Below are 26,970 nucleotides of genomic sequence, written 5' to 3'. Positions count from 1 at the left end.
ACAACTCGGGTGTTTTCTTTATAGCGATATTAAAAATATGACTTTAACCTGGGCGAGGGGACGACTTCCGGTTCTTGGTGACGTCACGACTGCAGCACATAGCCCCGCCCCCTCCACGGTCAAGGCAAAATGGCGAGCAAGCATTGCGATGCCGCGAACATGGACCCCGACATAGAGCTGCTCAGCGACGAGGAAGTGGAACGGTAGGATGCTCTGTCAGCGGTGGAGACAGAACCTGTCCGAATCATTCAAACTCGGTGTAAAACATGGACTATTCTTCTTTGTTCTGTGATGTTGTCACGTCGCTACCAACGCTAATTGGCGTGAGACGGCTGTGTGCTAATTTGGCTACATTTGGGAAATGTTGTTTAGTATGTGTCTGCTTTGGAATGAAACCTTGGGGAGAAGTCCGTTCTCGAAAGTTCGAACGGCCGTAAGTCGACGCACAACAAGGACATGCTTGCTTAAAAAAAAAAAAAAAAAGTCCTGGCAGTTGTCCAGTGCCAAAGCGTGGATGGTGTCATATGTTCCTGGCCACGTTAGGTTCCTTCTATGTTTAGCCAGCCTCTCCTACTAACACACTTCACACATTTACTCTTGTAGATTTCCAATTACATGCCTTTTGTAACACACGGTCATCTTTAGTTTTGTATTTGTATTATGTATGTAAAACATTATTGGACACATGGTAAGTCATGTACTTGCTGCATGTCAACATGGGAAATATGGTATGTGCTTCCAGTCTGATGAACTGTATGACCTTATTTGTCAAAGCTGCAGTTCACCTTTGTAGCCACTAGGTGAATTGATTGATTTTAAACTTTTATTAGTAGATTGCACAGTACAGTACATATTCCGTACAATTGACCACTAAATGGTAACACCCGAATAAGTTTTTTAATTTGTTTAAGTCGGGGTCCACGTAAATCAATTCAAGGTATAAATATATACTATCCGCATAATACAGTCATCACACAAGTTAATCATCAGAGTATATACATTGAATTATTTACAATATTTACAATCCGGGGGTGTTAGGTTTGGTTGATATCAGCACGTCAGTCATCAACAATTGCATCATCTGAGAAATGGACATTGAAACAGTGTAGGACTGACTTGGTAGGATAAGTACAGTGAGCTCAGAAAGCATAAGATTTATTGTCAATTCTTAGCATGCACAAGACACATAAGAACTGAAAAGTAAATTTTCGGCGCAGTCCCACTAAGAGCAGACATACGTTACAGGGAGACAAGACGAGACCGCCAACTGAGCAGCCATTTTTACGGCGCTCCTTAAAAAAAGGTGACATTGGGATAGGGGGGAAGAGTAAAAAAAAACAGTCAAAGGCTGGACCCACGGGATGGGGTCCAGACTGAGTCCAAGGGTAAAAACGTCATTTGCAATGCACACATAAACACGTTACATTTAATCACGACAAACTCGCAACAGAGGGAGGGGGAGTTGGAGCAAACAAGCGGTGGTGAAGGCGTGGGGTGGGGGAGTGGAGGGTGCGTGCATGTATGCCCAATTTTCTTGGGCATACATGCATAAGAACACGTATATACATTTGATTATTTACATTTCATTATTTACAATCCAGGGAGGTGGGATGGGGAGGGTGTTAGTCTAGAGTTGTAGTTGCCTGGAGGTGTTTTTTTAGTGCGGTTTTAAAGGAGGGGTGAGATGCACTTTCTTTTACACCTGTTGGGAGTGCATTCCATATTCATGTGGCATAGAAGGAGAATGAGTTAAGACCTTTGTTAGATCGGAATCTGGGTTTAACGTGGTTAGTGGAGCTCCCCCTGGTGTTGTGGCGGTCATTTACGATATGGAAGTAGTTTGACATGTACGTCGGTATCAGGGAGGTGTAGTGGATTTTATAGACTAGGCTCAGTGCAAGTTGTTTTACTCTGTCCTCCACCCTGAGCCAGCCCACTTTGGAGAAGTGGGTAGGAGTGAGGTGTGATCTGGGGTGGAGGTTGAGAAGTAACCTGACTAGCTTGTTCTGGGATGTTTGGAGTCTAGATTTGAGGGTTTTGGAGGTGCTGGGGTACCAGGAGGTGAAGCAACTGTAGTACTGTATACCATCCATCCATTTACTACCGCTTGTCCCATTCGGGGTCGCGGGGGTGCTGAAGCCTATCTCAGCTGCATTCGGGTGGAAGGCGGGGTACACCCTGGACAAGTCGCCACCTCATCGCAGGCCCAACACAAATAGACAACATTCACACTCACATTCACACACTAGGGTCAATTTAGTGTTGCCAATCAACCTATCCCCAGGTGCATGTCTTTGGAGGTGGGAGGAAACCGGAGTACCCGGAGGGAATCCACGCAGTCACGGGGAGAACATGCAAATAATGTCCTCAAGAGGGGGTCATGACAGGAAATAATGGGGGGGAAACTGGTCAAGGTTGTCTACAGCAGTGTTTTTCAACCTTTTTTAAGCCATGGCACATTTTTTTCATTGAAAAAATCCAGGGGGAGACTATCCCATCCTCGTCGCCATTATTGTGTGCCAAACTTGTCACTTATCAGTTCACTTATTAGCAGTCTAAGCTTATAGTGGGGGCCCTTAGGGAGATTTTAGGGTGTGTTCGTTCACTTTTGTCTAAAAGCGCCAAATTTGGCACAGGTGTAGCTCAGGGCATACTTAAATGATTTGGCTAGGGCGCCCGTGACCTTTGGGGTCGCCACAGCGTCTGATCCAATATGGCCACCACCTGAACACGCTTTTGCCTCTATATTTGAACCAGATGAGCTACAAATCCAAACTTGGTGTCTATATCATGTTTTTTGACCATTAGAAATATAATGGAAAAATAATCTTTATGATTGGGTGTGTCTGGACACCTAATTAGCATATTTCCAACATTGCGGCTGTGTAAAAATTAGGTGTACCTTAACTTTTAATACTTTTGGCAAACTATTTTAGGTTTTTTGAGCATCAGAAACATACTGGAATGATCAGATTTATGATCATTTATTTATTAGAGCACTTTAATTTCCATATTAACAACATAGCCATTATCTACCAAAATGTATTGCACATATATTTCAACACAGATAGAATGTAAAGCTACAGATATATTTCATTGTAACATTAGTAAAAGTAGAGAAAGTCAGTGTTACCCCCCCCCCAGCCTCCTGTAATATAGATTTCTGTTTCAACAGAAACAGAAACCTATCTTACAGAGAAGGCTCCGACACTGTTATCCACACAGTGTGATAATAGTTTGGTCCCTCGACAGGCTACTGTTGTGTCTCCTGACTTTTCCTGATGTGAAAATCATACTGAGCTTATCTATGTACAGTAATTCTACTGCCTAATCTAACACTGTGAAAATCATCAACTTTATTTTCATGTAATGCATTTTTCAGTGTAGCTATTATCAAACAATATGGCCTCCACATCATCTGATAGTAATAGTAGCAGCAGCAGCATAAATTGGGACTTATGTTGTCTCTGCCAATTACAGTCTGATGACCCCTTACAAACACCCAAAAGCGAAGGACTTTTGTCGCTAGAAAAGGATCTCAGAGATGTTATTGAAATTGCGAATGCTATACCTTCATGTATAAATGTCACAATTGATCAATTGACTGATGGTGCAGGTATCGCATCAACACTTGTATTAAATAAGACCAAACGCTGCAGAAGCTACTGTAGTAGTTCTCGTGTTAAAAGGGCTTGAGAGCACGAGGATCATGCTGTCCCCTCCTTATTAAGTCCTAAAAAGCTTCGATCAAGTCATCCCCAAACCAGTGGTATTCATTGTGTGATATGTGAAGGGGAGGATACGAAAGATCTGCACAAGGCATTAACAAATAATGTTGATTCCAAAATGAAAAGCTGGGCAGAATCTAGTAAAGATTTTAAACTTCTTGGGAGATAAGTTACTCAAGCGTCTGATGTGCATGCAGCAGATGTGTACTAGGATACCAAATGTTATCTGAACTTGAGATATGCAGCACAGGTTGCACAACATAAAACATCTTCCAGCATATCAGAAGAAGAAGCGTCTACCAGTGAATCCAGGGAAACCTCTGACCCACTGACTACAGCGCAAATTGTTGCCCTAGTTGAGGATTCAGATTGCTCCTTCACAATTTCAAATTCAAGGCAACTCTATAGAACCCTTATGAATGAACGTGGGCATGTTGTTATAATGAACCTCACACAACAAGATTCAAGACACATCTCTCTTTTCTGCCTGACTGGAGTGAACACCAGAAAGGGAGGGAGACGTACATTGCAAGCAAGCAAAAAGTAGCAGACAGATTGATCAAGATGAGGTACTTTTGTTGACAAGGGCTGCCTTAGTTTTACACAAGTATTGTTTACAACCAGGACACAAATTTGATGGCACCTTACCTTCCAATTGTCTTACGGTATCCGTTCCTGAACCTTTAAGAGTATTCAATGACATTGTCCTTCAAGGACCAGGACTCCTCAAAGCCTATGAGGATAATACAGAAGGGCACTGCTGCAGGCCAGTTTTTATTGGAGTCAGGCAACCTCCGTCAGACTGAATATTCCCAATTTTGGATTGTGGGGATAGAACAGCTCGACAACAAAGACTTGGGAACCATACTGGACCCATCTGCCAGATGCCAGTACAGCCTGTGCCATCCTTCTTCGCTGCGGGTGCAAGGAGTCTTGTAGCGGGCGCTGCAAGTGCTTTAAATCTGGGGTCTGTTGCACCTGATTGTGTGGATGTGAGGGTGCATGCACCAACAATGAAGGTCCAGCACACTAACCTGGATGCGCACACTTGGTGCAGCTTTTGTCAAGTAATTGGGGAACAAAAACAACAACCCCACCCCACCCAAAAAATAAATAAATAAAATAAAAAAGGGAGAGAAGAAGGCAGCCTACACGTGGCCTCCCCCGCAAGTAGCCAAAGAGTAGTTGCCCTTTAAGTGAAACCAATGTCTTCAAAATGTCACAACCACAGCAGACGCCCTCGACATTTCATATAAACATTAGAAAGAAATCATGCATGTTGCACCAGGTTTTACGCATAACAATGCCCAAGTTACATCCAATGTCTTCGGAATAGCAAAACGCCACTTGGAAATATGCAAATTAGGGGTCTAGACACACCCAAAAATAAAAATTAGCATTCCAACACATTTGTAATTGTCAAAACACATGAAATAGACACCAAGTTTACATTTGTAGCTCATATGTTTCAAATGTTAGAGAACAAAGCTATTACAAGTGGTGGCCATATTTGATTGGCCGCTGTGGCGACCCCAAAGGTCTCCGGCGCGACCTTAAATATAGAACTCCCTGAGCTACACCTGTGCCAAATTTGGCGTTTTAGACAAAAGTGAACGAAAATATCCCTAAGGGCCTCCACTATTAATAATACACCAAAAGATAGCTTATCATCTTTTTCTGCCTTTTATTTCCGCTCTTACTTCTTCCACTTCCAGGTGTCCAACACACAACACATGTCATCATATCCTGTGTCCCTCACCCTTAAGTTCCCCTTACAATGGTTCTGGTATTGTCCTGTGACCCGAATAACCAATACATCATACACCAGCAGAAAATGTAAAAAAAAACGAAACTCAATAGCCTATATTGACAATAAAAAGTCGTTCTCATAAAATACCTGACGCAATTGTTCAATATGACTTCAAACCATAACCATCATTAATTCTTTTGTCTCAAAGTAGGCTTATGAAGCAATTAGCTACCTGCTGCCACCTACTGGTACGGAAGAGTATTACATGGTTACTCTGCTGATCTCCAGACAGCACAGACACTCAACATCACAATATTTGCGGATTATAAATATTAGTTCCATCCATCCATCCATTTTCTACCGCTTGTTTCGCAAAAAATATTTTTCCGACCAATTAGGTGAAATTGCATAATTTCCCACGGCACACCGAACAATATCTTACGGTACACTAGTGTGCCGCGGCACAGTGGTTGAAAAACACTGGTCTAAAGTGTGTCCCGTAGCTGTGGTGAGGTTGGTAGTCTAATCATGTAGAAATAGAAATGTCATGGTTAATATAAGATGATTAAAATATTTGTTTAGTTTGTATAATAGAGTGCAAGGTATATCCTCAGTTGAGGCTGGACGACATGGCCAAGAATTGTACTGCGATATAAGTGTTTTATATCTGTCGATATCAGTAATTATTGATATTTTTTATGACCTATCAAAAAATTCGGATAAGGAGAAAAATACATTACATGTAAACATTTTTATTTCAAATGTAACCTTCCTCTGATTAAAATCCCCTAAGCTATCAAGGTAGAAAGGAAATGTCAACACAAGCATGGAAAACAATCGATGTAAACAAAATCCCAAAATCATATTGAAAACTTGATAAAGTGTAACAAAATAGTGTAAAAATGTAAACATAAAAAAAACCAGAGAAGAGCTATTTTCTGCAGGTTTAGTGTGAGGAAGTTACAGCTGTGCTCTTAAGGGTGAGCATGGCTAAGGCGGTGTGGTATTCCCTGTCTTGGTAGCGACGAGCGTCTTGCATCATTTATAGACCACATTTGTCTCATTACGGTCCATTTGAAAAAAATCCCAAAACTGCCAAACTGTAAAGGTGCCTATTCCTGTTTTATCCACAATTTATTCGCTCTTTGCAGCACTTATTTTTATTTTCTCTTTTCACTCCATGCAAATAATTAACCATGAGACAACAAGATGGCATAGCCAAACGTGATAATTGATACTGTTAGCATGTCACTCCCACTGATCAGTGCTCACTTCCTGCGTTGCTCGGTTACCAGAGAGCGAGTGCCTTTGTTCATGCAACCAACTTTGCTTCGCAACTTCTGGGTTCTTTCAAAAAAGAAGAAACAAATGTAACGTTTTATCAAACACATTTTTTATTGATATCAATTACGAGTCTATCGTATCGCGATATATATCGATATTATTTTATCTCCCATTTGACTGTTAGATAGCAGACAAAATGACGCACCGGCAACACGGCAAAGAAAACAACTTTTTTGTGTGTTTTGTCTTTAAAGCAAATGTGACAAAATTTAAGATGCTACCCAAGAATGTACAACAATTCTTCTCAACAATAGAGAAATATAACCTTAAAGATAAATCTAACTTGACACGTTTATATGTACGTACAACACTTAAAACCTTTAGTATATCAATATGTGGAAATTAATTCTGTAATATATTTAGCAAAGAAGTAAAAAATGTACTAATATGATCCTGTTTAGGAAAGTTTGCAAAATACAAAGAGGAAGAATTCAATTAGATATATTTATCTCATTAAGTGAATCATAACTGACTTAAAGGTGAACTGCACTTTTTGGGGAATTTTGCCTACCGTTCACAATCATGAGGGGCAAGACAATTTATTTTTTTCGCTTTCTAACATAAAGATCGGCTGGTTCTTCATAGCTAGCATTGTAGCTAATGGGAGCAATTCATTCTACCGCTAAATCACTTTAAAAATGCAGTATAAAACCGTCATCAACACTTAATTTCTGTTCCATAACCTGTGTAATAACCAAACCGTAGCAACATTGTTATTGTAAGAGCGAACACCAAGGAACTACTTAGGGTATTCAGGCTCTGTATACACTGCACACCAAATCTGATTTTTTTTGCCCTTAAGTGACACAGATCAGGTTTTTTGGCCAGTCTAAACGCTCCACAGTGCTTCAAATCGGACCTTTTGGCATCAAATACAGGCCACATCAGGAGGTAGTCCTTTTCAAATGTGACTTTGGTCCAAACGCAAAGCGACCCGACCCGTATGTGACCTTTTCATCAGCTTTGGGCGAGCTACGTCGCCGGAAGAGGATATTTCATCACAACATCCGGTTTCAGTGATCAAAGTCTATTTAAGACGATCAAATTATCCGTGCATCACTTGTCAATAGGCGGTATGTAATATATGAATATATATATTGATTCTGAAGGAATAGCCATTGTTGAAGGACAGGAATTGACGCTGTGGCGTATTTGTTTACATGCGAGTTGAAAAATAAAGCTCACGTCGATCCACGCTGATGTTCATATCTCCTCTTTTTAACTACCATTAAAAGATTAAAACCCTCTCAAATATATTACACTATATACATTAGGGCTGCAACTAACGATTAATTTGATAATAAATGAATCTGTCAATTATTACTTCGATTCATCGATTAATAATCGGATAAAAGATACCAACTACATTTCTATCCTTTCCAGTATTTTATTGAAAAAAAACAGCATACAGGCACCATACTTATTTTGATTATTGTTTCTCAGCTGTTTGTACATGTTGCAGTTTATAAATAAAGGTTTATAAAAAATAAAATTAAAATAAAAATTGATGACTAAATTAATCGGCAACTATTTTTATAATTTTAATCGATTAGTTGTTGCAGCCCTAATATACATCCATTCATAAATTGTAATTACTTTATTTTTATTTTCACGTAAAAACAAATTTTTAAGGTGTGGCGAATTATATTTAATTTTATAGTATTAGCGACTTTCCCCCAGTCAACTTCCTTTGTTATCACTTTATTGCACTGCGCATGCAAGTGACACTGATAAAAAATCAGCTGGAAAAAATCAGGGGCCGTACTTATCAAGCTTCTTAGAATTACTCCTAAGAAGTCTAAGAGTTGACTTAAGAGTAAATAAATTCTTCGCTTAAAGCTGCACTTAAAAGTTAGTTATCAAGCGTCTTACTCACACTTTCAGCGAAGTGTAGGACTGAATCTTAAGTGTCACACTCAGCTGAATTACGACATTACTATGTGCCGTAAACGGAATTTTAGGTGACGTAATTTCTGTGTCCATAGAAATGACCAATCACGGAAGGGAATCCCTTGTCTAAGCATAAAGAAATATCTTGGAAATATTTAAGTGGACAATGGGAGTGTATATTTTGACAATAAACTACAAAATAATACAAAACAAACACGTCCCCGCCGGCACTCACGCTACCGCTCCCTCTCTTCTCTCGCCCACACACTCACTGACGTCACTCACCTCACGGCCACACACATACGCTACTCTAATAACATTTTCTTTCCAATTCATTAATTAGGCAACTAATTTGAAACTGGTGTGGGTGGCTCTGTATATACTAGCCCACTGCAGCCACATGCAGAAATCAACAAGGAATCGAAAAGTATTAAATCTGTGACAAAAATAATGCCCGCTCTGTCTAAACGATACCGTTTGATCAGCTGCTCGTCATCAAACAAATCCAGGACATCGTTCCGCTCCCTGAACGTTCGCGCACGTCTCTCGCCTCAGTGCCATCCCCTGCTGGCAACTCCTAACCACTTAAGACACCTCTGAAGGTCTCTTAAATATCGTGGAGAGTAGGAGTGATTCTTAGACTTAAGAACGTTGATAAAAAGCTTTTATTCTTAAGTTTGAGAGTAGGATTAAATTCTCAGGACTTAAGTGTAAAATGGCACTCTAAGAAGCTTGATAAGTACGGCCCCAGATTTCAGGAAAATCTAATTTGGGCCACTTTGGCCTGCAGTGTAAACGTAGTTTTAGTTGTACTTTTTGATTTTCTTCAGTCTGCTTGTATTGGGGGCTGTTTATGAATGAAAGATGTCTGTCCACTGTCACGCAGGGAAGCAGATGGCTACAAAGAGCAAGGCAACGCCTACTACATCCAGAAGGATTATGCAGAAGCGTTCAATTTTTACAGCAAGGCCATCGGTATGTCATAATAATTGTTCATGTCCCCGCTCGGTGCTGGAGGTGATCATTTTGTTAGGTTGCATTTCCTCACCAGCTTTTTGCCTTTCACGCAGACGTGTGTCCAAAGAACGCCAGTTACTACGGAAACCGCGCAGCCACCTTGATGATGCTAAGTCGATACCGCGAGGCTCTGGAGGATTCCCAGCGAGCAGTGCGGCTGGATAACGCCTTCATGAAGGTGCCACGTCGTCAGTCCATGCGTGACTGTTACACGTGATCTGTAACCGTTCTGCTCTCAGGGTCACCTGCGAGAGGGGAGGTGCCACTTGTCCCTCGGCAACGCCATGGCCGCCACTCGCTGTTTCCAGAGAGTTCTGGAGCTGGAGCCTGACAACAGCAAAGCCCAACAGGAGGTGTACTTTTTTTTTTTTTTTTGACTAATGTCAAACTGGTTGTGTGAAGAGTTTATCAGTGATCTCTCTGCAAAAACATGTGCAGTCTTTCCCACACGAGTGCAATCTAATCCACTGGGTTGTTTTGGTAATTGTATTGAGACCCCCCCCTTTTTCAGGAAAGAGTCCTCCCAAATGATTTAGTTCTAAGACTGTCTAATTCAGGGGTGTCCAAAGTGCGGCCCGGGGGCCATTTGCGGCCCGCAGGTCATTTTTAACGGCCCACGGCACATTCTAAAAATACGATAAAAAAATAAATAATAAAAACATAAAAAGTGGTATAATATAGCAAACAGGTGAAATATAACAAGAACACGTTGCAATGTTTACTCTAATAACACAAAGCTGCCATGCAGGCCGTTTCTTTCTTTAAAAAAAAAGAATGAATCAAAATCAATGTCATTATGAATTATTGACCTATTCAAGGCCCCAATTACATCACATTAAATATTCTACTTTGAGATATTCTTTGTTTTTTTTTAAAGATGGGCCTAAAACGAACCAACAAAAATCATTAACAACAATAAAACTTATAATTGACGGATAGATCTGAAGCTGATCTCAAGATGATTGTGTAAAAGTAAACAGTAAAAATAATTTATTTTGTAACACTTTAATGAGTAGGACCCTTTTGGATCCCCCGATAATTTTAGTGGGATTTTTTTTGTGTGTGTCATTGCTCAAAAAAGAATAATGAATTAAAATGTTATGAGTTATTGACATTTTTAGGGCTCCAATTATTTTATAATCTCAAATATTCCACTTTAAAATTTCATCGGGGGGAAATATTGCATATTTGGTGTTTTTTCCATAAAAAAACAGGGTTTTATCTGACAAAAAGAGCATACAACCTAAATGTTTAAAAACGTTATATTGACAGGTAGACCTAATGTTGATCTAGAGATTCAAACTTTGAATAATAATAATAATAATACTAAATAATGACACATTTTTTATATTTTTTGGACCAAAACCCTTTGGGTTCACCGGGATCAAGCCTGAGTGGAGGCCTAAATGTATATATTTTTTATACATTTATTGAATTGGTTTTTAAAATAAAAAATATCAAAATGGCCCCCGCTTGCTTTGATTTTTCAGTGTGCGGCCCTCGGTGGAAAAAGTTTGGACACCCCTGGTCTAATTAATGAGACGTTACTAGAATTGAAGATTAACAATTATTTCTATACAAAGAAGTACCGTATTTTTCGGACCATAGGGCGCACTGAATTAAAAGGCGCACTGCCGATAAGCGGGTCTATTCAGGTTTTTTTCATACAAAAGGCGCACCGGATTGTAAGGCACATTAAAGGGGTCATATTATGATTTTTTTCTAAATTGAAAACCCTATCTTGTGGTCTACATAACATGTAATGGTGGTTCTTTGGACAAAATGTTGCATAGAATATGTTTTACAGATCATCTTCAAGTAGCTTTCTGAGCGTCTCTTCAGGATGCGCCGTTTAGTGGCCGGTCTTTTTTACGTGGCTCACCTTCGACAGCGTCTTCTCCCCGTCATCTTTGTTGTAGCGGTGTAGCGTGCAAGGACCGGAGTGGAAGAAGTGTCAAAAGATGGAGCTAACTGTTTCAATGACATTCAGACTTTACTTCAATCAATAAGGAAGCAGCATCTTCTCATCCATGGCTCAATAATGCAACATCAACGCCAGAAATGTGTCCCGTGGAAAAACGTTTGACCGGAACCCTCTAATAACTAAAGTTCCTTGGGTGAATTATGTAAACCCACTACAGTTTTTAGCACTTTGATAAATAGTGTACTGGCAGATATAAGTACGAACTTTACGCTACTTTATTTTAGAAATGGCAACAACGGAGGATGAATGCCACATGAGAAGGTAGAGAAAAAGAAGAAGCTTATGACTACGGTGTTAACACAGATTACAATTGCGGACTCGCGCACATTTTCAGGACATGTGCAGATCCCAAATACACATCAGCAGGTACCACAAGGTAAGAAAAGTGGGTTTTGCATAATGCGAAACAAAACGGCAGGTAATATGTCTGCTAATAGGTGCCATTTTGCGGTCCTTGTAAACACACCATAATAATACTTGTATGTTTAATGCGCCGACAATCCATCAAGCGGTGCGGCTTCATAGCTTACCGAAGACGTACTTAAAACATTTTGACAGATTTTTGAGCGCCGTGTGTAATGTTCTATATTCTCAATGGAACATTTAAAGTTTTGATGGTGTTTACTGCCTTCATAATGCAGTCATCACGTATCTCTTATGTATGACTGCCATCTACTGGTCATACTTATTACACCATGTACCAAATAAAATTGCTTTGAAGTGAGTAGGGCTGCAACTAACAACTAATTTGATAATCGATTAATCTGTCGATTATTCCTTCGATTAATAATCGGGTAAAAGAGACAAACTACATTTCTATCCTTTCCAGTATTTTATTGAAAAAAACAGCATACTGGCACTATACTTATTTTGATTATTGTTTCTCAGCTGTTTGTAAATGTTGCAGTTTATAAATAAAAGTTTATAAAAAAAGAAAAAGTATCCTCTGCAAATGCGCATAGCATAGATCCAACGAACCGATGACTAAATTAATCGCCAACTATTTTTATAATCGATTTAATCGATTAGTTGTTGCAGCCCTAGAAGTGAGTAAGCACAACCAGAATTAGGCGCACTGGGTTATAAGGCACACTGTCGATTTTTGAGAAAATGAAAGGATTTTAAGGGTGCCTTATAGTCCGAAAAATACGGTAAGTACAAACAATAGCAAAATCAGCAGTGGAAAGGAGACTGAGTTGTTTAGAGTCTGTAGCCTTTTCTAAAATATGCTTTTGTCCATCTTGCTGCGCCACCTTGGCGAGATCGAAACCAAAAGTTAACACACACCTCTGTCCACTCTCTCTTTGTCTTGTTCCTGGTGTGTCTGCCTCCGCAACCTCCATGAGTTACAATGTGTGCGTATTTTCAAAGATAAAAAAAAAACACGGAGCATTTATTGTTTATCATCTACGAGCAAAACCAAGGCCAAATCTAGTAACTTCTAAGGTGTCCTGTTTTGCTCAAAGGTGGGAAAATATTCCCCTAAAAATAACATCATTGTCTAATTTGCATAATTGGCCGTGACCCACGTGCATATCATTTTCAGTTATTTGGCTGCTTGAGAAGGACAAAATATTGCTGTAAGTTTGGTTGGCTAAAATCTGTCCCATTTTTTTTCTCAGCTGAAGAAAGCTGAATCGGTCTTGGAGTACGAGAAAATGGCGGAGATCGGGTTCGACAAGAGAGACTACCGCATGGTAAGCGCCTTCTCGGCAAAGGATTGTGACAGCCTCGTCATCTTGTTTCTGTTGTGTCTCCAGGTGGTCTTCTGCATGGACCGAGCCTTGGAGTCAGCATCTGCCTGCCATCGCTTTAAAATACTGAAGTCTGAGTGCTTAGCCCTGCTGGGACGCTACCCAGAGGCTCAGTCTGTGGCCAGGTCTGTATGTACATCCAAGAACAGTTCACCATTACTAAATAACATTTTCACTTCCGATGCAATATTGATCTGATACAGCAGGAGTCATACATGCTTTTATTATTTTGTAGTATAGACTGTTAGAAAAGGTTTGATCAGGTGAAATTTAGGGATTTCCGATAATATCGGACTGCCGATATTATCAGCCGATAAATGCTTTAAAATGTAATATTGTAAATTATCGGTATCGGTTTCAAAATTATCGGTATCGGTTTCAAAAAGTAAAATTTATGACTTTAAAACGCCGCTGTGTACACGGACGTAGGGAGAAGAACAAAGCGCCAATAAACCTTAAAGGCACTTCTTTTGCGTGCCGGCCTAATCACATAACATCTACGGCTTTTCGCACACACAAGTGAATGCAAGCATACTTAGTCAACAGCCATACAGGTCACACTGAGGGTGACCGTATAAACAACTTTAACACTGTTACAAATATGCGCCACAGTGTGAACCCACACCAAACAAGAATGACAAACACATTTCGAGAGAACATCCGCACCGTAACACAACATAAACACAACAGAACAATTACCCAGAACCCCTTGCAGCACTAACTCTTCCGGGACGCTACAATCTCCACCCCCCGGAACCCCCTACCCCACCCACCCCCCCACCTCAACCCCGCCCACCTCAACCTCCTCATGCTCTCTCATGGACAGCATGTCCCAAATTCCAAGCTGCTGTTTTGAGGCATGTTAAAAAAAATAATGCACTTTGTGACTTCAATAATAAATATAGCAGTGCCATGTTGGCATTTTTTTCCATAACTTGAGTTGATTTATTTTGGAAAACCTTGTTACATTGTTTAATGCATCCAGCGGGGCATCACAACAAAATTAGGCACAATAATGTGTTAATTCCACGACTGTATATATCGGTATCAGTTGATATCGGAATCGGTAATTAAGAGTTGGACAATATGGGATATCGGCAAAAAAGCCATTATCGGACATTTCTAGTGAAATCAGTCAATGTTAAAAAAAGGTTTGATCAGGTGAAATTAGTCAATGATAGAAAAGGTTTGATCAGGTGAAAGTAGTCCAACAGGTGACAATGATTGGTATGAAAAACTATTAATAATGGACTTGTGCTTGAAGTTGAAGTGGAGTGGTAATTGTTTTCCTGGAGACACTGGTCACAATAATTCAAGAAGTTAAGCTCATGACAGAGTAAGTTTAATGATGCGGACACTTGTGTTACTAGATACTTTATAATACGCTTCTGCCTCAGAGACTTTGTATGTGTAACTAATATGCAATTATAATTATTTGATACTTGTTTGTATTGTCTAAGGCGGTGTTTCCTAACCTCAGGGCCTGGGCCCATTGTTCGGCTCTGCCACTTTTGGGCCGCGAGCGCCTCCTAGAGCAGTGTTTTTCAACCACTGTGCCGCGGCACACGGCACACAAGTGTGCCGTGAGATACAGTCTGGTGTGCCGTGGGAGATTATCTAATTTCACATATTTGGGTTAAAAACATTTTTTGCAAACCAGTAATTATAGTCTCCAAATTATGTGTTGTTGTTGTTGAGTGTCGGTGCTGTCTAGAGCTCGGCAGAGTAACCGTGTAATACTCTTCCATATCAGTAGGTGGCAGCCGGTAGCTAATTGCTTTGTAAATGCAGGTAAAAAGGTGTCTTATGCTTAAACCAAAAATAAACAAAAGGTGAGTGCCCTTAAGAAAAGGCATTGAAGCTTATAGGGAAGGCTATGCAGAACGAAACTAAAACTGAACTGGCTAGAAAGTAAACAAAAATAGAATGCTGGACAACAGCAAAAACTTACTGTGGAGCAAAGAGGGTGTCCACAATGTACATCCGAACATGACATGACAATCAACAATGTCCCTACAAAGAAGGATAAAAACAACTGAAATATTATTGATTGCTAAAACAAAGTAGATGCTGGAAATATCGCTCAAAGGAAGACATGAAGCTGCTACAGGAAAATACCAAAACAAAACAAAAAAGCCACCAAAATAGGAGCGCAAGACAAGAACTAAAACACTACACACAGGAAAACAGCAAAAAAAAACCTCCAAATAAGTCATGGCATGATGTGACAGGTCGTGAGAGTACACCTACTTTGGGACAAGAGCTATGGATGCATGCTTGGTTATGGTTTAAAGTCATATCCAACAATTGCGACAATGACTTTTAACTGTCAACTGAGTTTATGATTTCTGCTGGTGGTGTGCCTCCGGATTTTTTTAACGCAAAAGATGTGCCTTGGCTCAAAAAAGGTTGAAAAACACTGTCCTAGAGGACCGCCAAAAAATACCTGTTCTTCAGCTGTGGTCTGTATTGGCTGCAGCTCAGTTGTACTACACTTTTTCACCACTTGTGGCAGTAATGACAATATCAAACAAACAGAAGAAGTCTGCAGCTAAAGTCATAGAGGAGTTTCTTAAGCACAAAAATTATGACTTAAGCGGTCAAGCTGTATTTTCATTTGCACTTGAATTTTACTGACAGTTTTAAAAAAAAAAGCATATTCATTATTAAATATATTTATTTTAGCACAACATAATTGAATATAAATGTATTATCAGCAGTTATTTGAGTCCCTTCTTATGCAAAATGTTTGGTTAATATTTAAGTTTCTAATCAGTGTTTTTATAACAATATACAAGGACTATCCTGTTAAACTTTAAGTAGGTTAATACTATATAATGATTGAATACGATTCAACTCGAGAGTAAGATTAATAATAGAAAATGGATGAATGGACTGTTAATATGACCAATGTGGTGTTTTAGACTGAAATGTTCAATTAAGTTATTTCTGTGTGCAATAACTTGCATTCTTTTTTCTAATAATGCACATTATCAACCATGAAATTGTACTTTTAACATAAAAGAATCAAAATCAAGTTAAAAAAAACAAAAAAAAACCTGACTGTTAGCTGCCACACAGATAGACAATGGCGCCGACGCATCACCGCTCTCACGTGCGCTCTATTGCAGTGGCCGTGCAAAAACTACTCACTCCATGCGTTTATAGATGTTTATTAGTTACACACATTAAACAATCAAAGCAACAGAATATGAATCAAAGCCTTTTTCAATTTGATTAATCAAATATGCGATTAATTACGTGTCTGGCTTGAGTGCTTAGCTGTTGTGTAGCTGCTATCTTCTTGTAGCCCAGGGATAGGGAACCTGTGGCTCTTTTGCTGACTGCATCTGGCTCTCAGATAAATCTTAGCTGACATTGCTTAACACGCTAAGTAATGAATAATTCCGCTGGTAATCACAGTGGAAAAAATAACGTTCAAAATATAAAACATTCTCATGCATTTTAATCCATCCATCCGTTTTCTACCGCACCTGTTCAAGAAGTCTCATTAATGGTAAGAAATATTTTCTTTATTATTGGTTAGCTTCAGAATAACAATGTTATTAAAAAGAATAAGAGACTTAATATACTCTAAAAATGTTGGTCTTACTTAAAAATGCACGCATTTAGTTGTATTCAGTGTTAAAATATATTATATGGCTCTCACGGAAATACATTTGAAAATATTTTGCTTCCATGGCTCTTTCAGCCAAAAAGGTTCCCAACTCCTGTAGTAGCCTCTAGCCCTGCATGTTCACATTTTGTAAATGACTTGACTAAAATAGAAAAAGAGAGCAACTTTATGTGCTTTTTGGAGGACATTTAGATGTTCACTGGCTGTCCAGCTTTGCACAAATAAGCACTCTGCAGGACTGCCTGTATCGGGCATGATATCACACATGTTACATGCAAGCCTGTATCATCCAATTAATACCCTTATGAAATAAACTAGAGATGTCCGATAATGGCTTTTTTGCCGATATTCCGATATTGTCCAACTCTTAACTACCGATTCTGATATCAACCGATACCGATATATACAGTCGTGGAATTAACACATTATTATGCCTAATTTTGTTGTGGCGTCCCGCTGGATGCATTAAACAATGTAACAAGGTTTTCCAAAATAAATCAACTCAAGTTATGGAAAAAAATGCCAACATGGCACTGCCATATTTATTATTGAAGTCACAAAGTGCTTTTTTTTTTTTTACATGCCTCAAAACAGCAGCTTGGAATTTGGCACATGCTCTCCCTGAGAGAGCATGAGGAGGTTGAGGTGGGCGGGGTTGAGGTGGGTGGGGTAGGGGTTTCCGGGGGGTGTATATTGTAGCGTCCCGGAAGAGTTAATGCTGCAAGGGGTTCTGGGTATTTGTTCTGTTGTGTTACGGTGCGGATGTTCTCTCGAAATGTGTTTGTCATTCTTGTTTGGTGTGGGTTCACAGTGTGGCGCATATTTGTAAGTGTTAAAATTGTTTATACGGCGACCCTCAGTGTGACCTGTATGGCTGTTGACCAAGTATGCCTTGCATTCACTTGTGTGTGTGAAAAGCCGTAGATATTATGTGACTGGGCCGGAACGCAAAGGAAGTGCCTTTAAAGTTTATTGGCGCTCTGTACTTCTCCCTACGTCCGTGTACCACTCCATACAGCGGCGTTTTAAAAAGTCATAAATTTTACTTTTTAAAACCGATACCCATAATTTCCGATATTACATTTTTAAAGCATTTATCGACATCTCAAAAATAAACTGCATTTTTGTATTTCACCACGACATTTTTGTCAAAGAACTCTTAATCTGTATGATGAAAAACTGAAGGTATAATTCCAACCTTCGCCATGTTAATGGTAGATTTGGATTTTTCCCCCCCCTTTTCTCAGTGACATTCTACGGGTGGACGCCACCAACGCAGACGCGCTGTACGTGCGCGGTCTGTGTCTGTACTACGAGGACTGCATTGACAAAGCGGTCCAGTTCTTCGTTCAGGCCCTACGAATGGCGCCGGACCACGAGAAAGCCCGGCTTGCTTGCAGAGTCCGTATGAACACTCACGCCTCTTTTGTTTGAATTGTCTTTTTTACACGTCCTCTTGGGTTTTTGCCATCAGAACGCCAAGGCGCTGAAAGCCAAGAAGGAGGAAGGCAACAAGGCCTTCAAAGAGGGCGCCTTTGATGCGGCCTATAATCTTTACTCTGAAGCCCTCACAATAGACCCCAATAATATCAAGACTAACGCCAAGCTCTTCTGTAACCGAGCCACTGTTGGCTCCAAGGTAGGCAGCATTGCGTTAACTACATTTCCCACAATGCACCTTAATGTTGTGATTTGTTTTTGTACAATGATAGCATCCGTCTCCAAACTATGGTACATGTACCACTGGTGATACGCCCAAGAATCACTTCATTAAAGTAGTGTTTATTTCCCCTATATTCAAACACAGTGTTACTGTTCAAACTGTGTAATGTTACAGTGGTCAAAATATGAAATATACATGTTAAATAAAATCTCTGCCTTGCTTTTAATGAATACTTTGGCCTACTACGCAACTGCATTTTAATGTTAGTCATTATTGTGATACTTGGAGAGACATTTTTGTTTTTATGCTTTCTGATGGTACTTGGTAAAAAAGTGTGACAACCACTGCACTAGAGTATTTGACGGAAGATATTTTTGGACAACAAAGATCAAAATAAGTACAAGCTATATTAATATAATAAATATTTATAAAATATAGCAAATATATAATAAAACAAATACATTAATAATTAAATAATTGATATTTATAATAGAAAATGTTTAATGATAAAATTGGACCAAAAATAAAAGATAAAACATTGTAATATATAAACTGTTTATTAGCATATTATGTTATAGGTTAGTAACTGTTATGTTGTGGTAAGTTACCACCATCAGTGTCTCCCATACATTAATTTATTTGTGGCTACCTAATAAACACATTATTATGGGACTGTTTGTGAAAGTACATCAAATGTTTAATGGCTAAATGCTCATCTTTGAAGTGAATGCAGAGGCTTTCAGGCTCACATTTATCTCATCGCCTTCTTTTTTTGCCCTCTTGCAGCTGAAGAAAGTAGATCAGGCCATAGAAGACTGCACAAAGGCCATTCACCTAGATGGCAGCTACATTAAGGCCTACTTACGGAGAGCACAGTGGTAAGACATGACATCACTCTTCCACATTTACATATAATCATGCCAACATCCTGTAACTATTCTACATTTACATATAATCATGCTAACTCCCTTTAACTATTCTACATTTACATATAATCATGCTAAGTCCCTGTAACTGTTCCACATTCACATATAATCATGCTAACTCCCTGTAACTGTTCCACATTTACATATAATCATGGTAAGTCCCTGTAACTGTTGTACATTTACATATAATCATGCTAACTCCCTGTAACTATTCTACATTTACATATCATCATGCTAAGTCCCTGTAATTGTTCCACATTTACATATCATCATGCTAACTCCCTGTAACTGTTCCACATTTACATATCATCATGCTAACTCCCTGTAACTATTCTACATTTACATATCATCATGCTAAGTCCCTGTAATTGTTCCACATTTACATATCATCATGCTAACTCCCTGTAACTGTTCTACATTTACATATCATCATGCTAAGTCCCTGTAATTGTTCCACATTTACATATCATCATGCTAACTCCCTGTAACTGTTCCACATTTACATATAATCATGCTAAGTCCCTGTAACTATTCCACATTTACATATCATCATGCTAAGTCCCTGTAACTGTTCCACATTTACATATCATCATGCTAACTCCCTGTAACTGTTCCACATTTACATATAATCATGCTAAGTCCCTGTAACTCTTCTACATTTACATATCATCATGCTAACTCCCTGTAACTATTCTACATTTACATATCATCATGCTAACTCCCTGTAACTGTTCCACATTTACATATCATCATGCTAACTCCCTGTAACTGTTCCACATTTACATATCATCATGCTAACTCCCTGTAACTGTTCCACATTTACATATCATCATGCTAACTCCCTGTAACTGTTCCACATTTACATATCATCATGCTGACTCCCTGTAACTGTTCCACATTTACATATCATCATGCTAACTCCCTGTAACTATTCTACATTTACATATCATAATGCTAACTCCCTGTAACTATTCCACATTTACATATCATCATGCTGACTCCCTGTAACTATTCCACATGTACATATCATCATGCTAACTTCCTGTAACTATTCCACATTTACATATAATAATGCTAACTTCCTATAACTATTACACATTTACATATAATCATGCTAACTCCCTGTAACTATTCCACATTTACAAATAATCATGCTAACGTGCTGTAACTATTCCACATTTACATATCACCATGCTAAGTCCCTGTAACTATTCCATTTTTACATATCATCATGCTAACTTCCTGTAACTATTCCACATTTACATATCATCATGCTAACTTCCTGTAACTATTCCACATTTACATATCATCATGCTAACTTCCTGTAACTATTCCACATTTACATATCATCATGCTAAGCTTATGTAACTATTCTACATTTACATATAATAATGCTAACTTTCTGTAACTTCCACATTTACATATCATCATGCTAACTTCGCGTAACTCTTCCACATGTTCATATTATGCTAACGTCCTGTAACTATTCCTGCAGCTACTTGGACACAGAGCAGTATGAAGAGGCGGTTCGGGACTACGAGAAGGTTTATCAGACGGAGAAGACAAAAGGTAAAAAGCAGGTGTGTAGAAGACATAGTAGCACCTTGTAATTGCTGCTGTGGTGTGGTAGAGCACAAACAGCTGCTGAAACACGCTCAGATGGAGCTGAAGAAGAGCAAGAGAAAAGACTACTACAAAGTGCTCGGCGTGGATAAGAACGCCACGGAAGACGAGATCAAGAAGGCGTACCGCAAACGGGCTCTCTTGCATCATCCCGGTGCGTAAGGCCGACTCGCCGTCTTTTTCTCGCGCCAGCCCCGAATGACCGCCACTTCCTGTTTACGTCAGACCGCCACAGTGGCGCCAGCGCAGAGGTGCAGAAGGAAGAGGAGAAGAAGTTCAAGGAGGTCGGTGAGGCCTTCAGCGTGCTGTCGGACTCCAAGAAGAAGTCTCGCTATGACAGCGGTCAGGACCTGGAGGACGACCACATGAACATGGGCGGTAAGCACCAGTTCTCACACACTAGAGAGATGGGAGTGTTTTTTCTTCTACCATTATCGCTGACCCCACTGTGGACATTATTAACCATATCCATTCACCATCCATTGCACCTGTCACCCAAGGGTGGGGTCCCCACATCTGCGGTACCTTGCAAGGTTTCTCCTTGTTACCATTGGGTTGACTTTTTTGTTGCCCTGAAGTGGGATCTGAGCCGAGGATGTCGGCTTTGTTTGTGATTAGGGGCTATATAAGTCAACTTTGATTGATTGATTATTTACCGTATTTTCCAGACTACCGTATTTTTGGAGTATAAGTCGCTCCGGAGTATAAGTCGCACCGGCCGAAAATGCATAATAAAGAAGGAAAAAAACATACATAAGTCGCACTGAAGTATAAGTCGCATTTTTTGGGGAAATGTATTTGATAAAACCCAAGACCAAGAATAGACATTTGAAAGGCAATTTAAAATGAATAAAGAATAGTGAACAACAGGCTGAATAAGTGTACGTTATATGACGCATAAATAACCAACTGAGAACGTGCCTGGTATGTTAACGTAACATATTATGGTAAGAGACATTCAAATAACTATAACATATAGAACATGCTATACGTTTACCAAACAATCTGTCACTCCTAATTGCTAAATCACATGAAATCTTATACGTCTAGTCTCTTACGTGAATGAGCTAAATAATATTATTTGATATTTTACGGTAATGTGTTAATAATTTCACACCTAAGTCGCTCCTGAGTATAAGTCGCACCCCCGGCCAAACTATGAAAAAAACTGCGACTTATAGTCCGAAAAATACGGTATATAGCATACCAGTATTCAAGTAGCACCCACCAAATTTTAGAAGAAATAAATATGTTTACATGTATTAGCCGCACTGGACTATAAGCCGCAGATATATACCGGTATGAAAGATTTTGTGCATGTTTATTTACGTACCTTAATTCCAAACAGTGTCTCTAACACAGCAGTAAAACGGCTAATCAAACAAAACAGAAGTCATCGTCATGGACGCACTAGCTGCGAAAGGTAGTTCTCCAATTAGCTAAACAGACAATAACTTCACGGTGATGTTTTGGTGAAATTGAAACAATACAAAAACAAATGGCATTGTAAGTTAATAATACTAACAAAGACACTCGTAAACATGTTAGCATGTTGGCTTCATTACATTATGATAGCACATACAAATATGCATGAAAACACTCTTACATACATCACACATGGGATAAGTATGAATTGTTTTACTTGTATTTTAAAACTTACTAACGTTGCTTGGCGTGATGAATGAAGAATCCGTTCGAGTAGCAACACTTCGGACGGTCCGAAGACAGAACGGCAATTGTACTTCCGGTTGAAAGCTTTAGACAGTGAGCGAACTCGTCCAAAAGATTGCACCATAGCAAAAACAATAACACACCTTTTCAGTCTATTTGTTTGTTTTTTGTTTTTTAACCCATTTGCAATATGCCCATAGTGAAGAAAAATCTATAAATTAGCTGCATTGTTTTGTAAGCCGCAGGGGTGCAAAGGTAGGGAAAAAAAGTAGCAGCTTGTAGTTTGAAAAAAATTTCCTTAACTTATTTTTTTATTTTTTACTTTATACATATTGCATTTGCTGTAATTACTGTGTTGGCCCTGCGATGAGGTGGCGACTTGTCCAGGGTGTACCCCGCCTTCCGCCCGAATGCAGCTGATAGGCTCCTGCACCCAACAACCCCCCCCCCCCCCCCCTCCCCGCTACCCCAAAAGGGACAAGCAGTAGAAAATGGATGGATGGATATTTTTTATTTTTTTTTAAAGTTCAATGTTAAAGGACAATACATGATTTTGTGATATCATTGCAATGAAGTAATAATACAATTGAATGTCCTCACACATTCTTTGTTTCTGTCACCAACAGATTTCGACGCCAACAATATTTTCAAAGCATTCTTTGGCGGTCCAGGAGGTTTCAGTTTTGAAGGTAACGCCTTTCAAAATAAAAGATTGTCTCACCTTTACAGCGTTTTGATTAATTTTATGAAGAATGTTTGTTTTGTACAGGTCGACCGACTCAGACTGAAGGATGGCATAGAATGTAGTCAAATTTCAAAATAAAAGACTCCTCCTTTTCCCAGTCATCATGCAGGATCATCAATTTAAAGTGGGGAAATAACTATTAGACCTTTGAAGTAGTTGAGAATGTTAGTTTTGTATCAATAACTCAGAAGGATGGCATTAAAACTGGTTACATTTCAAAATAAAACAAGCTTTTTACACACTCAGTTTAACTTATTTTAAAAAATTAGGAGAATTTTCCCCACGGAAGTTCATCTTTACAGAAACTGAAACGTTTTTTTTTTTCTAAAAGTAAAAAAAAGTACGGTGGAACTTTGATTTATGAACTTAATTGGTCTTAACGGGGTTCGTAAATTGAAAAGTTTGTATAGTAAAGCAATTATTTCCTTTTTGAAACAATGTAAACATGAATAATTGGTTCCAGCCTTGACAAAAGTCCATATTTTAGTGAAGGTTTGTACACAATATAAACTGCTATACAGTGCTGTATATCAAACAAACATAACAAGGTGATGGATCCACTTTCTCTTTATTAACAAGCCAAAACAACGACGACAAGCTAAACTGTCCTGTATGCGCTGCTCTGCCAACACCTGCACACACACAGAAGTCGCTTTGCTGCCCTCACAAACGATCAGAAATCACAAAAATCCTTAACTTTAACAAGTATATTGCTCCAATAATAAACATGTTAAAAAGTAAAATCCACTTACATTAACATGGGCAAGGATCTGAAGAGACAAGAGGAGAGAAAAAGGGAGGGGCCGTGCGTGAAGTGTCTTTTCCTCCGCTGTGAAATAAATCTGCTCTGGCATCTTTTTCCAGAAAAGTCTGGTTTCATCACAATTAAAACTTGCTGCAGTACAAAGTCGATTCTTCCATACTTGTGAGCGCCATTATTGAACTCGCAAATAGTCTTTTTTTAAACTTCACAGTGATTCCCTCCTCCTTTCCACGCTGGTCTGTTGTCTTTTGGGACTCATATTGAGTTAGCAAAGTGAACAAAACTTGTCAGAAGGGTAAAAACTAGAGATGTCCGATAATGGCTTTTTTGCCGATATCCAATATTCTGATATTGTCAACTATTAATTACCGATACCAATATATACAGTCGTGGAATTAACACATTGTTATGCCTAATTTTGTTGTGATGCCCCGCTGGATGCATTAAACAATGTAACAAGGTTTTCCAAAATAAATCAACCCAAGTTATGGAAAAAAAATGCCAACATGGCACTGCCATATTTATTATTGAAGTCACAAAGTGCATTCTTTTTTTCAACATGCCTCAAAACAGCAGCTTGGAATTTGGGACATGCTCTCCCTGAGAGAGCATGAGGAGGTTGAGGTGGGGGGTGTATATTGTAGCGTCCCGGAAGAGTTAGTGCTGCAAGGGGTTCTGGGTATTTGTTCTGTTGTGTTTATGTTGTGTTACGGTGCGGATGTTCTCCTGAAATGTGTTTGTCATTCTTGTTTGGTGTGGGTTCACAGTGTGGCGCATATTTGTAACAGTGTTAAACTTGCGGCCACCCCCAGTGTGACCTGTATGGCTGTTGACCAAGTATGCATTGCATTCACTTGTGTGTGTGAAAAGCCGTAGATATTATGTGACTGGGCCGGCACGCAAAGGCAGTGCCTTTAAGGTTTATTGACGCTCTGTACTTCTCCCTACGTCCGTGTACACAGCGGCGTTTTAAAAAGTCATACATTTTACTTTTTGAAACCGATAATTTCCGATATTACATTTTAAAGCATTTATCGGCCGATAATATTGGTAGTCCGATATTATCGGACATCTCTAGTAAACACACACGCTGAGAAGTGACTAGTAGTGTGCTGCGCAGCAAGTGACGTGGAGGACTCCGCCTCCCAACAATACTGCGCCCTGCTTTTTGCCTGCAGGCTCAACACAACATGAATGACTGATTAAAGCGTTCTTACGCAGAGACATGGTTGGTATGTTTGGCTCCATCTGAAAGTTCATGAATCAAAAAGGTTGCAAAAAGAGGGGTTTGTAAATCGAGGTTCCACAGTAACTTAAACCACACATACAATCTCGTCACATTTCAAAATAAAACACCCAGCCTCCTCGTACTGAGAGCAATATATTATAGGTGTCCTAATAAGCACTGAAATGTTGGAAATGGATGCATAACAGTCCCTGTAACATAAAATTTGTAGTAAACTAGGAAGACATTTTTTTTGTGCTTTATTTTGAAATATTAATGACGTATACGTGTTTTTCATTTCAGCTTCCGGACCCGGCAATTTCTTCTTCCAGTTCGGTTAGTTGTGAGAATTCCCCTCGCCATCCGTCACTACATCAGGACTTCAACGCCACGCCCGCCCCCGACTCGCCATCTGCATCCCGCTGAGATGCAGACTCTCGTCCACGCCATCGACTCAATGCAACAATCGACCGCACGCAGCAACTATCGAAGGAGAACGCCGGGGGGCGGGGCCACGCTGAGGCCCTTGATGTATCTTAGCCTCACGTCGTGTGGTGCAGCTACTCTTTTTGAGGGGTGGGGTCCAGGCAGGAAGTGGGGATGCGGCAAAGCATAAAACTGCATGAAATCTGCAAGCAGGCGCCCTCTCATACCCCCCTCCTTTCTCACTGGTGTGAGCCCATGTGTGTTTGAAGTCAGCATCGGGGCGAAGAGAAAACAAAAATGGCGCCGGAGGCAGCAAACCCCGCCCCCTTTGTTGTGCGCACCGTTTTTTATATTTAATGTTGCCATCCACAGATTGCTGCGTTGCACATTTGACTGGAATTAATTTGTGATTATTTTTTTTTTGGATCACTTGTATTTATTGTTTGTTTTGTTTGTTTGTTTTTGCGAATGGACGACGCCACTGACAGCTTCTTATTGTCGCAAATAGAAGAATAGATGACTTTTCCCCCACTTGGCTGCTTATAGTGTTGACAAAGAGGATGAATGGTGCCCATTGAAATGTTGTCATATAAATATTTAAAAAACAATCCCACAGTGTTCTATAACAGGGTCCAAACATGATTGGGGGACTTTTGGGCAGCCTCACATTTACTGTCATTGTCGATCAGGTGAAACCTTCCTGTTTTTACCAGCCGTGTCAATAAAGTCCAGTACTCCCCTGCCTTTCCTGGAAATATTATTACAGGGTATTTTACATTTTATTTTTATTTCATCATGTATATGTATTTGTGTGTGTATGTATA

The 26,970-nt window shown here is 39.5% G+C and overlaps 1 protein-coding gene across 2 annotated transcripts; it reads left to right on the top strand.

Annotated features, from left to right (window-relative positions):
- Positions 1 to 41: 41 nt before the first annotated feature.
- On the top strand, positions 42 to 26,890 carry dnajc7 (DnaJ (Hsp40) homolog, subfamily C, member 7). Of its 2 annotated transcripts, XR_009826503.1 has the most exons (15): positions 42 to 203; positions 9,599 to 9,687; positions 9,783 to 9,907; positions 9,969 to 10,082; positions 13,336 to 13,410; positions 13,474 to 13,592; positions 18,352 to 18,505; positions 18,579 to 18,743; positions 19,554 to 19,645; positions 21,189 to 21,262; positions 21,324 to 21,470; positions 21,542 to 21,694; positions 23,614 to 23,676; positions 23,757 to 23,856; positions 26,024 to 26,890. XR_009826503.1 is itself a non-coding variant. In XM_062050111.1 (14 exons), the coding sequence occupies exons 1-14, from the start codon at positions 130 to 132 to the stop codon at positions 26,059 to 26,061; spliced, it is 1,482 nt and encodes a 493-aa protein (XP_061906095.1). In that variant the 5' UTR covers positions 42 to 129; the 3' UTR covers positions 26,062 to 26,890. The 2 variants fall into 2 exon arrangements, 1 of the variants encoding a protein (XP_061906095.1); XM_062050111.1 differs by lacking the exon at positions 23,757 to 23,856.
- The last annotated feature ends 80 nt before the right edge of the window (positions 26,891 to 26,970 follow it).

Source organism: Entelurus aequoreus, linkage group LG06, assembly GCF_033978785.1.
Source record: "Entelurus aequoreus isolate RoL-2023_Sb linkage group LG06, RoL_Eaeq_v1.1, whole genome shotgun sequence".
Lineage (NCBI taxonomy): Eukaryota > Metazoa > Chordata > Actinopteri > Syngnathiformes > Syngnathidae > Entelurus > Entelurus aequoreus.
This window is presented reverse-complemented; position numbering and strand designations above follow the sequence as displayed.

Bases quoted from the DNA above. Each gene is read 5' to 3' on its own strand.
- dnajc7 (XM_062050111.1), top strand. From the start codon at position 130: ATGGCGAGCAAGCATTGCGATGCCGCGAACATGGACCCCGACATAGAG. The intron at 13,593-18,351 runs GTCTGTATGTAC...CCCTTTTCTCAG, and splicing joins GAGGCTCAGTCTGTGGCCAG to TGACATTCTACGGGTGGACG. The intron at 21,695-23,613 runs GTAAGCACCAGT...TGTCACCAACAG, and splicing joins CGACCACATGAACATGGGCG to ATTTCGACGCCAACAATATT.